Source organism: Amia ocellicauda, chromosome 10 (genome assembly GCF_036373705.1).
Source record: "Amia ocellicauda isolate fAmiCal2 chromosome 10, fAmiCal2.hap1, whole genome shotgun sequence".
NCBI lineage: Eukaryota > Metazoa > Chordata > Actinopteri > Amiiformes > Amiidae > Amia > Amia ocellicauda.
The window spans coordinates 25,930,736-25,947,683 of record NC_089859.1 but is presented as its reverse complement, the minus strand read 5'-3'; the positions used below and the strand labels follow the sequence as shown (position 1 = coordinate 25,947,683).

Sequence of the window (16,948 nt, the reverse complement as noted above, 5' to 3'; positions counted from 1 at the left end):
TTCTTAAGCCTGCAGTAGTCAACCATACTTGGTAATTTCTGTTGATTCTTGATGACCGGGAAATAACTACTTTATAATTTTTGCAATGGCAGGCATGAATTCATTTCAGAAGACCAAAGGACAGTGGTCAGTTTGTGTGGTGACAAAACTACCTAACCATCCCCTCCTTTTCTGGTCTCTCCAGAACACTTCTTCTCAGAGAGGGTTATGTATATTTTCCTGCTTCCTGAATACCTACAGCATACAGGTGAAGGACTTAACTTTCCAATGAAACATATTTAGCAAAGTCAGTGATGACACCAGCAGAACAGAAGAAAGACAAGAAAAAACAAGCAGATGTGGGAGCAGTGCACTCACACACATAAAAAGCCCTACTGGCACTGAAACAAACCCAAATGTAAACAGTACATATCAGTATGGTAATCACTTTTCTTTATTTCTTTTGCTTTACAACATGCCTCATTAATGTACAATTTGTTAGCCTTTAATTCAGTGTTAAGGTCTTCGACACAAAAACAGTGAAACAAATGCCACACACTCGAGGAAGAGTTTCTATGTCTGGAGATCAAAAATGTTCATAAACAAACAAACAGACAAATAAATGTAACAAAACAAACATTGCTGCCATTTCAATAGGCACAGAAAACTGAGCCACACATTTACTTCAGCATAAGGCTGGCACCAGGAAAAACCTAATGATATGAAATTTCATTAACTTGCTATGCTAATTTAACAGCTTCCAGACATTGTATGTGTTTCCTGATAAGGCTGCAGCTGTTTTGTTTCTCATCTGAAAGGGAACTTTAGCAAGCTGTGCACTGCAGAACATCTCCTGTGAACTACTCCCGCTGTGTTGCTATAGATATTATCTCTTCTTTTTTCCCTTTTACCACGACGTTTGGCACCCATTTTCAAAATATATACTGCTGGCTTTATTCCCCTGTAATATTAGTGTATCTCTTTCCAAATCCCAGAATCACACTTAGTTGTGTAGTTGAACACTAGATTCCATTTTGAACACCAGCCCCTTCCTATCACAAACATGTGGCAAATAGCTGAAAAAACAAATCAATAAAAAGAAAAAAACATTGAGGAGAGTTGGACAAATCTAGGCACCTTGGTCCTTTCAGAAAATCAACAAAACAGACAGAAAAATATATTTTAAGAGCTTATACTTAAACTTCTGCTGGCTACTTCCTTTAAAATACTAAAACCTTTTTCTACCTTCTGTATTCAAACTGTATTCATGCTGGACATGCACATGCTTGGTCCCGGGGTGTATGGAATTACAATTTCTGCTAATTCAGATTGAAGTCCTTTCACACCAGAGGAGAGCTATTATTGGGTTTGTTGTGTTTATTTTTACATTTTACATACAGGTATAGTGTTACAGGACTGCCTGAGAAGTACTGAGAAAATGTTCAGTCATGTGCATGTTCAAAAGTAACATATAATAATGTCAGCAAAAAACAATACAATAGCTTTCCAATGTGTATGTTATTTTATCATTTATTTTTGTATTTGTCCAACCCATGCTAAAGATTTCTCTTGATTATTACTACACATGCTTCATTGCTATGTTCAACAAGAAGTGAGTGAAATATGTTACAAAGAAGCACTTCCATAAACCCACTGTGGGGTCACATATATTCCTTTTCATCAGCCAGAAGATATGTTTTACTACATCCATGTATGTTCCCAGGCTACTTCTATGGAACTCTGATATGTCGCCATTGGTTTTAAAAAAAATAAGACATTTAATTAATATTTAAACACAAACTTATTCTGAGGGTATGAAAAATAAAAGATAGAGGAAGAAAGAAAGAAAGAAAAGGTAAGAAACCAATGGAATAGACAACATTTATTTCAGGCACTTAAAATTAGCAATAGTTCTATGCTACTTTGTGCTTCTCTTTCAGTCTGCCTCGTGAACTGTCAAAATGAAATGTACGTATCCATTTTTCCTTATTTAGTGGTGCTTTTGAAAATCATGTTAACTGGCCAGAATTTCTACAGTTCACTGAACGAAAGGATCTATTGTCATTCCTACAATCTAACGTCATAATAAAGCTGGTATTCTTCCAAGTTCATTCCAAATGTTAATAAACAGCTTAACACTGTAAGTAGCATAATGCAATGATGACACCAATTACAGCAACTCCTTTATTCTTTTGAGTCTTTACTGACACTTCTTTAGAAAATATAATTGAACAAATTTATTTTCATTTCAGAGCTTGAACTATGTTCTGCCCTTGTAAGTCAATCAAATCAACACATTCCTATAAAGTCATGAACTGGAGCTTTCTTTAAGTTTGAGCTAAAAACCTCTTGGAAACTGCGCCCTTTGATACAATGTGGCTATATCTGCAGAAGATAAACACATAAAGCTGTCCTTAATAAAATAAAAATTCAAGACAGACTGTTGACTGCTAGCAGTAATTGTAAAGGGGAAAAAGATCCAACCACGTAGATAGAAATTTCAGAAACAATAAGCCTGTTTTGTTATTAAACAATTCTTAATTCAAAATAGACATTTATTGTTTCTGAAATTTCCATCTACTTGTGTAAACTGTAAGTTGCCCTGCATAAGGCTGTCTGTAAATTAATGAATACATAAATAAATAATACATTTCAATTTAAGATGACCTTTTATTTTACCAAGTAAAACAGAAGTAATTTGATCAAGTAGATGAAATTGTTGTATTGTAACCAAGAGTTTAAGGAATAGCAATTATTTGTAAACTCGTTGCTTTAGACTGTGCTTTACCATGAAGAGGGATGGCTTGTTTCTAGACTTAAACAGTAAACATGGGAGCCTGGCCATCCAACTGGTAAACCCCTAACAAGATCTTACAATAAGAAAAATAAGATGATTTTGGAACTGGAAGAACTGGAAGAACAAGGCTGCTGCAAGGAACAACAGCTGAATTTGTCATTAATAAAGCAGCTGAGACAAGATAGATGCCCCATACACACTGATAGCTGCAGTCTTCTTGTTTCAGATTATTCAGACATTAAATATGAAAGGACCAATGCTTTTACATTATTTTGTCCAGGACCTTAGCAGCAGGCCAGGCTAGGACATAATGTGAATCTCTCTTTGAGCTTCTAAAGACACGTTTACTCTTGTTTAAGTGGGAATGAACGTCAATACTCTGCAGCTATTGTATGCAGATGGGCTTTAACATTAAGCCAATTGTAATCGGAAATGACAGCTGAGTCTCTGTAATCAACTTTCAATACTGACTGCTAAAGTGGGTATATTTATATATGCAGGTATGTGTGTGTGTTTGTGTGTGTGTGTGTGTGTGCGTGTGTCTACATATACAGTAGCTACACACACACACAGGCAGATATTGTATATTTATATAAATCCAGTAATGAATAAAGGGCTGCCTTCCATTTAAGGGAGAGACTATTTTTAAAGGTTGGAAATGATATTAAATCATATTAACCCTTGGTATTTCTACTCCACTGTAAATTCTATTACATTTACTGGTCTCCAGCTCTGACAATGGATTGCTTTCAATTTTAGAATATTCTAGTCAAATAAAGTCTTAATTTATAGAAATTACAGGTAATTTTTTCTGGCTTTCCTCAGAGTTCCTCTAAGCTTTTTGCCAATCTGAGATTTTAGGGATAGGTACCTATTTCAGTAGCAGACACTCATCAAAGAAAATCTACTTTATCATTTGAAAGGTTTTTCTGATCAATACCCTTTACATCAGGTGTCACAGCAGTTTAAATTACTCCATATCGCTGAAACCCCAGACAAGTGAGAGAGGGCCGTTGTATCATCACTCTGCTCCTTCAGTCACCTCCACAAAACAGCATTAAAACATTTCTAAAACAAAAGCAAAACTCGTATCCCAGGCATTTATGTATGTATTTCTCTTATCTGCACTTAATCATTACATTTATAGATGCATAAAAGTAGCCTAGGCTGGTAATACTGCAAAGAAAGATGACAAAACACTTGTTTTTGAGAATTTGGAATACATTTGTAGGGCTAAAATCAGTCCATCATCTTCTCTCTTCCAGCAACAAATACAAATAAAACATATGGTGCAAGCTTTGCATATGGATCATCTTTTGTTTTTCAGCTGCCCACTCTTGGTAATTACAACAGTCTTGAGCCAAAAGTTCTCCTTAAGACACCTGTGTCAGCAAATGTATACACTAGAAAAACAGTGATTTGCGGTATCTAACCATTACAAACCTATAAAGAAATTCCTGACCCTACTCTACATTGTCTGTTTCTACCATATTTAGACAAGGGACAGTTAACCAGGTAAAGTGATGTGAACATTTCAACTTCTTGGATATAGGGATTTAACCTGAGATTCATTTCACCAGCTTGGTTCTCCATCTTGATATTGATCAACCATTCAGGTAGTATCACCCTACTGGATCCACCTTTGTCAAAGCTCCAGTCTAAATAACACACTAATGTATCTATAACTATATTAAGGTTCAGATGTGCATGATCTTATATTTTCTTTAGATCTCTGAAATGATATTTTATCTACACTACTTCATTCTGCCACCTTAAAAATGAATTGAATAACCACTATTATAATGACCTGAAATGCTAGACAGACAACACCATGCAAACACAATAGCTATCTTGTGAAATTATAAAAACTTATAAAATATAAAATATATTGTATTCTTCCACCAACTGGAGCAGTTCAGTCATTGGGCAAAGGTTTGCAGTATATGCTGCATATAAATATGTATTATTTTCTAAAAGAAAGGCATAATTCAGGGCAATGAACGTTTCTTTGCTGTTTCTTTCTCCTCACTGACAGTTCACATTAAAATGAAATACTTCTCAAAAATGCTTGCTATCTGTGAACAATACGCAAACTTTTGTCCATGCCTGTATGTATCATTGAAAAAAGTGGATCGAGTTGAATACATCACCCCTACATTGACGTTACTTCTTTCTAATTTAATTTTTTGCACACTAGCATTGTTTACTTAAGTCTGTTGAACTATGTATAACTGTTTATGCAGAATTTCACAACATGAGAACAATCCGTAAAGTCAGCTTTTGTACTTTTTGTTCTCAAAAGAATGTGTTCAATTTCATACCACTTTCTCCAGTGCTCTACAATTTTTAATCTACAGTACCTCCATTCTTACTACCTTGTTGTGTATTTCAATGTGTACAATGTCATACAACGGTGCTTATGTCATCAGCTTCGTCTGGTTTCTTCTGCTTGCTTGGAAGGGACTTTAAATATTCAAGATGTCTCCTGGCGTCCTCCTGGTTTTGACGCACATAATACACCACGTAGGAGATCACCATAGTGAACCAGCCAAACATGGTGACCAGCATGGCGTAGTCAGTAGTCCTTTTGGTCAGGTTGCAAAGGTCAGCGTCTGCCTTGAGGAATGCTCTCCCTGCATGATCTTGCAGCTCGGAAGTCTTGCATATGACCCTGCTGACAGATTCGTGGTTGTACATCATTTTCAGAACCTGCTGAAGCGTACAGTCACAGTGCCAGGGGTTGTTCTCAATAAGGGCCTTGGCCTTCAAGTTGACAAAAGCGTTCTTATGCACGGTTGTGATCTTGTTGTAGGACAGGTCCAGCATCTGCAGGCTCTCCTCCACCCCTTTGAAAGCCTGCTCGCCCACAGACCCAATCACGTTCCTGGAGAGGTTGAGCTCCCTGAGCTGGTGCAAGTCCTTAAAGATGCCATCAGGGATAGACGTTATCTGATTGGAGTCCAGGCTGAGCAGGGTAGTGTCAGGGGGGAGGTCCTTGGGGATCTCTTTGAGGTTGGCATTGCTACAGCTGACATTTAATCCACCGGAGTGGGAGCATGTACAACCCTTGGGACACATACTGGCAGAATGAAAGCACAGTATCATGAGGACAAAGCTCTGGAACAGCAGACACATGGAGAGCGAGCGCGTTAACCACAGGTCCACCAGATTCATGCTGGGCTGTCGGCATAATCACACCACTGCCTCCCCTTGTTGGCCCAACAGCAGGGTTCAAGCACGACACATACTGCAGGCTGGACTGCACTGTCCTCCCAGACAGTCACAAGAAACGATGTCCCACTGAGTTACTCTCATTGTTGGTATTGGTTACTCCAGCCTGAAAAACAAAGACACTGTTATTTAAAGAATGAGGAATTTATTGCAGATAAGTCAGTCCTGCCCTGTGAATTCTTTAAACTAGGGTGTTTGGATTATCAACTTTATTTTATTTCCACATCCATGATATAGGGAAATACAGTGTCCTCACAAATGCAATAAGCTACAGATGATACAGAGGATTTGCAATATTACAGTCAGAACTGGTTCAAGAATCACCACGTGTTTGAGCATCATTGATTATCCCAAAACAATGCAGATCCTTAAAAAGACATGCTAATTGGAGGCGGTGATGGAAGAATTATGGCACAAAAAAACTTCTCTAAGGTGAAAAATTAATAATGCCGCAATCATTGCTTGGTTGTTTACAGTCTGTTAATCAACAGGATAATTATTTTAACGTCATTAACCACTTCAGTTTCTGCTCTGCATGAAAAACAGATGTGGAACTTTGACAGCATTTAAGAAACTACAGTGCTCTCACTAACACTCGAGTGAATAACATGTTATATACTCTGTAAGGCCTGTATTACCCAAATGCTGGAGGTGTATTTCTTTGGAGTGATGTAAACAAATATATATTTTTGAAATGCTTTTAAACCCCAGACATCCCAAACAAATTATTTTCTAATTTATACATTTCTGAAGGATATCTCTATGATCCATTAGCATGTTTAACCCAGGTAGGAAAAGTCCAGAGAATAATGTGATTCTTTAAAATCTGCATTGTAAAGACTATACTGCTCTGGCGCACGGTGTGAGTGAATGTGTGTGTATGTGAGTTTAATTGTGTCTGTATGAGATTATGTGTGTCTGTGTATGTGTGTGTGTGTGTGTGTATGTGTGTTCCATCATGGCTGCCAAGCACGGTACCTAGCATATTAATTAGTTTTTTGTTATTACATCCTCACTAAATAATTGGGATCATCCTAGGTTTTTGCTTCAGCAGTCAGTTTCATAGCCCACTAAATATTGCTCCATCTTTAAGCCATTCTTTTTTTCTGTGCAATGCCTCATTCAGGACTATATATTCCAACACAATATAAATAATGTGAACTTCATGTCAAATGCTGCTATTTATACCATTTCATAACCCCCTCCTTCTCACTTTGCCAGTTTTCTCCTTGAATGGTTTTACCTGTATATAGCTGTTTCTCTCTATGTCTTCCCCTTTATAATGCCAAATACATTTTATTTCCAATTTCAATGCCTGTCCCAGACATGGCGGTATAATGAGAAACTGAAAATGAATGAAATGAAAGACTGTAATTGTATCTATTTCCTGGTAGTTCTTATTTACTGCATTACATGGCCTTGTTGCAATAGGGCACAGCTCAAGAAAAACACCTTAGAAACCATTAACCTTTTTATTCATTAACGTGTTTACCCATCCTTACCATACACCATGAATAAATAATTGGAGTCAGAGCAAAATGAATAATATCTTCTATTCTGGGAAGCAAAATAAAATACTGTAATCTATAATTCTCTTTAACACTAAGCCATTGTTCCAAAGATCTAGCTTTCTTTACTTTTACTTTACTTTTTATTTTACATTTGATCTAATGCACACCCTTATTTATCTATAATATGGTTGATTTGAGTTGCTTTTACTCAACAATGCCTACAAAATATTAGTTCGTCCCTGATAATGTCTTGATGTTTGTTTGTATGCAGGAGCACTCTAGTAATTATAATGGATGCTGTTATTACGTATCTCTGTTTACAATGCACTGAAAAGGCAGGGCCCGACTAAATAACATGGGTTATCTTTCAGTTTCGGGTGTTGGGAAATGACCTTTCACCTTGGAAACACTTCAATAAGCCTTATTTCAAAGTCGCAGATAAACCCCTGTGTGCAGTCTGTCACTTGGCCCGCCTCCTGCTCCAGCCCAAGTACAGATAACATAAAACGTTTACATTCCAGGATAAAACTTACACCCCGGACAGTAAAAAAAAAAAGGGGGCACCAGTAACGTAAACAAAGTAGCTCATTAGCCTTCTGTGTACAACAAAGACAACGAAAAGCACTCAGCTTTGAGCACATTTTTTATTAATAAATGATATAAACCAAAAAAGTTATAATAATTCAAGCATCAAAAGAATGGAGCTTACCAGTTGACACAATAATGAAGAACAGACAAATCTGTCAGACAGTTTGAACAAGGCAGGAGCTAAGTCATCAAATGAATCCGAATATCTATGCTTTCATATGCAGTTACACATTATATTATTTATACCTGTATATCTTTACTCTGTTGTTGAAGGCCTTAAACTAATACTGTTCCTAATAAGAATTTATTTATAATAATGGCATGTGTTGTTTGGCAGTTAAGCTTCCTGGTTATATTATATTTTAAGTAATTGTCTGCAGTATTTTCATTATTATAATGGTTACAACATCATTTGTTTATAACATACTGATTTCCTTGGTCCCTTGGGGTACATTATACGTGGAATGCACCTGTATTTCAAACCTGAAATACGATTTCATAATGCTGTATATGTATATAACTCCATCCTTTTAAATAATTTCATCCATCCAAAGTAATGGCACCAGAAAGCAAAAACACATTGTTGACAGGATCTATTTGAAAATAAAATCTTGAGAGCTATTTAAAGCATTCTTCTTAATGAATTAATGATGTGTGAAATGGCTACTTTGTAGTTGTAACATCTGGCAACAACAAAAAAATATTTCCACAAAGGTCTTGATCATCCCTGAAGCCATTTTCTCTTGACCACAGAAGAGCTTCAGTTTAAAGTGGAATGGCATTTTTTTTCAGAATGTCATATCTAAGCAATAATTATCATTGATAGTCTACAGTACAAACCTAATCTGAAATGCATAAGTGTGTAACACTTCACTAAGACCCTACAATTTATCAGAAAACCTCTGACTCACTCTAGCTTTAAATTGAATTTTACGAGCATGACAGAGATGTTATTAAAAATGGATGAGAAACAAATCAGAAAACAAACAGCAAAAAGGGTTCTCAAGCTTAATCTTGACCCATTTTGAGAGCTTTTTTTTTTTAATTGGATACTCTGATGAAAAACAACTCCATATAATGTTGAAACAGGCACAAGTGTTTTAAAATAGCAACTAATATGCACCCTTGTGTTATCTGAACATCGGCTACTGTTAACAGAACATATTACTGTATTGCAAATTGTTGATCTGACCATGCAATTGTGTTGCACCTTTGGGAATATGATATGGTGCTGTTTTCAACACTTGTTTGGGAAATATAAGATCTTCAGAAACATCTAAAATTACTGTACACATTTTGTAGGTATGGAATTATTACAGGCTTGTTGTCTGGTGAGATTCCCAGTGCAGAGTTAAGATATTTTGTTTTGTGTGTTTGTATGTGTGTTTTCACTGCATATACACTCTGTTTATCACAGTGTTTCTTGTAAAACATAAATAATGTCAAATCTGCATATCTGAGAAGGCTGTGCTCCAGCCACACATGGTATTGACAGAACACAAGTGAGAGCTGAAATGAGTCATAAGACAGATCTAGACACTTTCTGGTAAGCAGACCGGGATGTGCATTATTTTATTCTGTAACTCTACACTTAATTAAGCACTATCGTATCTCTCTTTGCTGCTGTACACTTCCCTGGCGTGATGCTTCCACTTTTTACAGGGCTTCTTGATTTGATCCTTTGCTGAAAGTCTAACTATCCATCTGCTCTCTCAAAATTCCTTTTATTCGCCAAGGCTACATAGCCTCACCAGACGTCCAAAAAAATCAATTTCCCGACGCCAAAGCAGATTCTCCTAGAATTTACACAGCCGTGCTTCTTTATGAAGACACCAGGCAATTTTTCTACCACTCTTCCTCCACACAATGTCTATTTTCATTAACAGTCTCATTCAGCTTAAAAGTAGAGATGGGAACATCTGAATTGTTTCAGGCTCAAACCCCTGAGGAAAGCTTAGCACAGACTGGGCCCTGTGTTGTGCTGTTTACCCACCTCCAGCTCAGGTGCAGAAGCCATCACCTTTACTGAGCAACGAGGCTGAAAGAATGAGTCATCGTGTCTGGGAACATGAAAGGTCAAGCTGCCACCCCATCTGAGCCAATAGAAGCATTTAAATGAACAAGAAAGCAGCCGACTAGTCCCGGTGCTTTAGAAAGGCATATTCAGGCATGTCAGTAAACATACACAGTCGAAGCAGCTTCTTAAGGATGATAACAGTCATCTGTTATTTATTAACCTTTGGGAGATCTTGTTTTTTAAATTGGGGATAAAGGGTGACTCTTTCAAGTGGTCTGGAGTCATGCTGGAGAATGTTGTTCAATCCTGACAGAATCCTATTATCCACAGGAAATTGCACTTTGTGTTTTTGTAAGTGTAAGGTACTGGAAGGTGCAATTACACACACATATATATGTATATGTACATGTTTGTGTTTATTTATCAATTTGACTGTGGATTCCAGAGACCTTGCCACAATTTTAGATACAAAAAATGTAACCCAGAGTTTCAGATACCCAGTGAATGAATAAATCAAAATGGAGATGTGTTTCAATAAGTCACTAACTAGCTTCAATGAGATACAGATAATCAACTGAGGGGGACTGTTACTTCAGAAAAAAGTATGGATAAAGATATCAGCTTTTTTTACAATTTACTTTTATTTAAACTGTCTTTAATGAAAAGTCTAAGCAGAACTAATGAGTGGGTAATTGGTAATGATAGTTGGTAAATTAGCTGATTAGCAAAGTGACTGAGAAACATAACCTGTCATTGAGCTTATATAACTGTTTTATTTGAATTTTTTGCAATAGTTTTTATCCATATTGATTCCAAAGTGATTATTTAAGGGAATATGCTATAATCTATTACAAATAGTATCCAGTCTCGATAAATACTACACACCAGCTCATATAGCTCCTGTAAAATGTGGTCACTGGGCATATGAAAATGTAGTGCCATGACGCAGAGCTAAATAAATGTGCAACGCAACATAAAGCACAACTGAGCAAAGCAGACACAGCAGTGTTTCATAGTGTTTGATAGTTCAAAAACATAATTTTTGAAACCCCATCTGCATCTATTACAGTGTTAATAGTTGATCTGAATCTGTGATTTGGTGTTGGCCAGTTTGAATTCCCAGTTGCAGGTCAGAACTGGTCTGATTGAGAATGGAGCACTGGTTTTGTCTGGAGTGTAGTGGGCAAGGGCATCCCAAGCTGTCTGCACATCAGTGTGATAATAAATAATAGCATAGTCAATTAAATGTATCAGTTGATACCAGGAAATAGTTTGTATTGTACAGTTAGTCTAGAAAGTTTTTCGTTTCATCTACCACACTATTTCACACCCAAATCTGATGCCACATTTCTGCCAATGTAACTCTAGCATTATCTTTACTCTGTGATAAAACATACAAAAAGACACACAATGCCAGCATGCTGAGGTCAATTTAGTGAAATGGCTCCTGGGAATGATTTTTGGCCCGTGTGGCCTTGTAACTGCACTTCAGAAAATCAGACCCATTGCAACAATCTCTTATCACAAAGTTCCCCATTGGGAGACTTAAGACTTAAGACTCTGGGAGCTACAGCCTCCATTATTCAAACATGCCAAATACATGAGTCATGACAACAAAGCAGTTGGGAAAATTGTACTGAGGATAACAGCATCCAAAAATGAGCTAAAATGGAAGACTTTATTAGTCAGACTATACTGAACATAACTATATTAAAATCTAATATTTAAAAAGGATAGAACAGTTAAGTAACAGTTAAATACTTTGGAAGCAATTACATTTTACTGTACTAAGATATTATATGTATTAGAATACAGAGTAGAGTTGAGAAGGATTCTGTGCTTAAGTTATTCAGTGATCCAGTGAGAACATGACCTATTATATTCCATTGAATTATTTGTTATTTTTATGAAGAGAATTTCTCCATATAGTTATATAGATATCTTCAAAAGAGACTGAAAGGAGAGGATATTTTACTGACACGCTCTGTCTTAGATCATCACCGATTCCAGGTGGACACGGGTTCTTGTAGGCCTGGTTCCTGTCAGTTTTTTTCATTTGGATCTGAAAGCTTGAGGCAGATAATAATAGAAAACATAATAATAGTTAAATGTTTAATAGTTTTTGATTACTTCCTGCATCCTAATGTATTTTTATCATACACAGAATGCATAACTGATAATATATGGAGGATAAACACAAAACACGTACTTAAAAAACAATACTTTTCTTTTTTGTAAAAATGATATCAAAAATTAGTTTGAAGAATTTACAGAAACATTCTTTATTAAACCTGCTTGGAAGTGCAGACTGAACTGAAATGACCCATTGTCTAGAGGGTTATATTGTCTTTATTTCTAGTCTGCTTAAAAACTCATTCTTAAACCTAATTTGTTTTTATTGCAGCCAACTCAATAGGGAGTTGTCTTTCGAGCGGAGGATACTACCAAAAGGAGGATGGGACATTGTCGTTACCATAGGAACTCAGTGCATGCATTTGTCTAACAAAGCTGCCTATAGGCCGGCGTGCCTGTCACTCAAGCACACCCCCATCTGCCTGCTTAACTAGTGACACTTGGGACTTCAATCTTCTGACTCATGAGAAACAACCTCTCCGGTCCCAATGAGTATATTATAGTGCAACACGGTGCAATTCAGTGCATTGTGGTGCAGCTTAGTGCAGGAGCCCTCTGAGAGAGTGTGAAACCACCCCTGAGGGCCACTGATGATGTGTCTCGTGGATGGAGTGCCGTTTGAACACCCTGGCGCCCACACTGGCCGACGTGGATTGTCACCTGCCTGCAAACTCCACTGAATTGCCTGATATTCACTGCCTATCAATATTAATATATCCTTAATATTTTGTTTTATAGATAATATTTATAGATTATTTTAGGTAGAGTTGTCCCAGACTAGTGCCAATCAAGCTCTATGAGAGCACCCATGAATGTTGTTTTTTGGGGGGCATCTTGGTTTTCCCAGTGGAGGCACTGGATTGTAAAGAGGTCCCCTGATGGGAAAAGTGTGGCAGCCCCTGCACTATTCAAGTCATTTTCCTAGTACAACTAATAGTAAGGTCAGCACAGATTCCATGTCCTAGAAATGACCGCCTGCACACTTAATTTTGTGTTGAGTTATAAGAATACAATGTTATTCATGCATATCTTTTTTTAAATTCTGCAACATCAGAAGAAACACTGAAAGCGCACTCAGCCTGGTATGAAAAATCCCCAGCTGTCACTGCTGACACCATGACAAAGCAGCCCTTCCCTAATCCACACAGCTGTTTCTGGATGGGAAGGGAAAAGGCTCCCCACCATTAGTCCACAGATTGATTTCACTTATTCTTGTTGTGTCCTGTTATCGTAAATGCAGCTAATGTTTAAGCACTATCTGCTGTTTCTATAATAAATACAAATGTATCACTTTAAATTGTTACCCTTTAAAACAGATCTATGTCTTTTACACATCCCAAACGTGCAGAGTGGTCTCCCTGCTGTTTTCAAAATATTGACACCAATACTTTCATATATCAAGAATCCTGTTTCTGTTAATATCGCTGAATTCTGGATACTTGCTTAAAACTAATTAAGGACACTTAGCTGACATTAAGCTATTTAAAAATCACCTCCAACAAGAGTGAAAAAGACATCAGCAAGATCACAATTTAGTCAATGTGGACTAAAACAACGGCGAACCACGACGTTAATGATGCAGCATATTTAAAGGCAAACAAAACGCAATGCAACAGGACGGCATTTCCCAAAGCAGACCACTGCAGCAACTGTTCTTAAAGAGAATGAAAAACTGATACAAACCGGCTTTCTTGCACTGCATTCAACACACCCGTCATACAATAAGGACAGCCCATGTTCTTCATCCAACACTTTTTTTAAATCTAGATACAAATACCGAATGTCTAATTTTGACATTCTCTCCCACTCTGTGGAATACTGCTCCTGGTAATCCGATCAGGCCTACTTTTACTATCTCCTTTCATCTGGAACAGAAATAGTTCAGTAATCTAAAAGTGCGCTTCTTCCAGGATTTCTCTCTCTCGCCCGTCCCCTCACCCTTTCTGTGCAGGTCCTCCTCCAAAATCCGAGCTAGCATTCCTTCTTCTCTCTTTTCGCACATGCTCTTACCTCCCTTCTTTCCTCCCCTCTCACTTCCAGACAAGGCATTGCTCAGATCGTCCTCTGTTTCCCATCCTATTATTCTGACATTTCTTCATGAATACAAAACTTCCCCTCAGCCATCTATTCCTTGATACACTGACATCACCTTCAACTCAACCGTTCTCAATCTGCCCTGCTGCACACATCCGTCTTTCTCCTCCTTCTTTCTTACCTCTCGAGGTAATTAAATACAAGTCAAGAATTAAGAGTGATTACAAGCAGTCTTTTCAAGTGTGTTTAAGATCCGACACGAAGAAGAGAAAATACAGGTGACTGTATTCTAGTCTTACCTCGAAAGAATCTTGCAGAAATACAGGCAAGGTCACAGTTATCCAAAATTGTCAATAAAACATGAAGCTTTTGAAACCCAGTTTAGTTTTGCATACTTAGCCATAATGGAATATAGTATAATTATCTCGAGTGGAAATTAAAGTCTTCTTTTAGCCTTTCCTCTGGTGGACATCTAGAGCTCTAATCTGGGGGAAAACAAGGCTAAATCATTCCCTTGCCTCAAGAAGGTAATTTCACTCTCTCTGTTGAATTGTATCAATACCGGACGCCTTCATTTTCAATTTGTGTGGACAAAACTGCAAGGGCTAGCATTACAGGCAGTTTTGAAAGCTAATTATGACAAGGACTGAACCAAAATAAAAATGTATTTTAGTGCTTCAGCATTTCAGCTACCAGCAGTTGCCTTTTCTTTAAGTAAAATAGTCTTGCAGCTCAAGGATATACATACGATCGTAATAATTAGTTACTTACATCATAGAAATCTTAAAAACTGTAATTCATTTTTCAACAAGCACCATTTTCTGTTCTGTGTTGTATGTTGTGGTGTTAGTCTGAAATCCTGATTCAATATGTTTTGTGTTTTTTTTAGGTTTTTTTTTGAGGATGAACCAGTAGTTTTTTCCCCCCAAGTTTTTCTTGTTACGATTACTTCTCAGAAGAAAAAAAAACATAGTCTTTATGAGAACATAAGATGGTGATTCTGTGGGTAATAATTCAACATAATTTTCAGCTGGCTAAACATACGTTTCTTTCTTTTTCCTGCAATGGTTGATTGCTTCGTGGCTAAGCTTACACAATAAAACTCAAAACACTCTCTTGGATGTAATTTCAACATGTATACTTCAACCAGGAACTGATGACTGCAATCCTTTCTGTACCATATGTGATTAATGCAGGTTTAATAATACATGTCATCGTTTTTCATTCAAATATTATTCTAAAGTGCTTTCTAGCCTGCAATTATGATGCAGAAGAGACAAGAACAAAATTATTTCCAGCAGTTACTCCATTCTGACAGATAATGATCTGCTGTCACTTAATATTTAGCACAGAGTTGAACTCCCCATGGTTTTTGCTGCTTTCTCTGTGTTAATGAATGCAATGGGTCTCCAAACCTGCCCCCAAACAGCTGCTGTTATGCTTTATGTAAACACATTGACATCACCAAACAACCCTACAGCAGCACCATGAATGAAACATAAAAAACTGTGCAATTATATTCACATAGCCTACAAATGTATAAGATCTAGTTATTATATTTATGTATGTATATACACACATACACAAAACATTTTGCTTGATTCCATTATAATAAAGATTTGTAAAAAAAAAGGATAAATTAGTAAAAAAACAAAATGCACTTAGCAAATACCTCCATCTATATGTATTAAAATGCAAAATTATAAACGTGCACAACAAATATGGAGATGAGACAGTCATTTACATATGCACAGACACTGAAATGACATATTATAAGTTTCCTTTTGCGATGTTCTTGAATTAGAGAGACGTGACAAATACAAAACCACACCAACCAAATGCATTCAAAATAACAAGTGATATTGAAATATACCCAATGCACGTGCAGGTGAAACCCTCTCTTGCATTGACTTAGAAATGCATGCTTTTGGTGGGGAACATGGACGAAATGCATAATTGGCAGACTGCAACAAGCAAGCCTGAGCACAGGCAGCCCTGGCACCGGGTACACAGTCCAGAGCAACAGGCGTCATCTGTTTTTCTTACCTGCATCGAGAGCAGCATCCGCACGCACCCATAGCAACGCTGAGCTCCTCAATGGGGATTATGCACTGAGCCAGGCGGACTTACAGTCTTTGTCATCATGCATTTTGCTGCAGGTGGTGTCATCCTGAGGCGGTGGGTAACTGTATCCTCTGAAACGCCAAGAAGAGTGAGTAAGAAAGAGAGAGAGGGAGAAGGGAGGAGTCCGGCTGTGCTTCTCCGGGTGTGCTGGTGGAAATGCATGCATGCACAGCCCTGGGATGTCGGCTGAGTGTCTGACTGGAGTCACACCGAATTGAATGCTCTTGCCTCAGCTGGCCTGCCCCTCCCATCGCACCCCCTGTGCCAGAGCCATTGGGATCAGAGTGGGGGGATCCTGTCGGGTTGCATGAAGTATTCTCCCAAATAAGCGTGCATGCAAATATGCTCCACAAGTAAGGCATGCACGGTGTTGAATTATATCTCTTAATTAAAACACAGGCTATTTGATATACTGAACATACATTTAAAAATCGTTGCATGTGTCCTAATTACAGGTACATAGTTTGCAGAAGACAAATTATATCAGATTAATTTAAATGATGTCTCCATTTTCATTTTGAATTAATTTAAAAA

General features: G+C 37.4%; 1 protein-coding gene across 1 annotated transcript; it reads right to left on the bottom strand.

The window, feature by feature from the left end:
* Positions 1-427: 427 nt before the first annotated feature.
* lrrc3b (leucine rich repeat containing 3B) lies at positions 428-16,592 on the bottom strand. Its single transcript, XM_066715737.1, has 2 exons — positions 16,337-16,592; positions 428-6,113 (listed from the first exon to the last, which is right to left on the bottom strand). Exon 2 carries the CDS (start codon positions 5,948-5,950, stop codon positions 5,180-5,182), a length of 771 nt encoding a protein of 256 aa, XP_066571834.1. The 5' UTR covers positions 5,951-6,113; positions 16,337-16,592; the 3' UTR covers positions 428-5,179.
* Between the last annotated feature and the right edge of the window lie 356 nt (positions 16,593-16,948).

What these genes read in the sequence shown, in the direction of transcription:
- lrrc3b (XM_066715737.1), bottom strand. Translation starts at nt 5,950, where the DNA reads ATGAATCTGGTGGACCTGTGGTTAACGCGCTCGCTCTCCATGTGTCTG.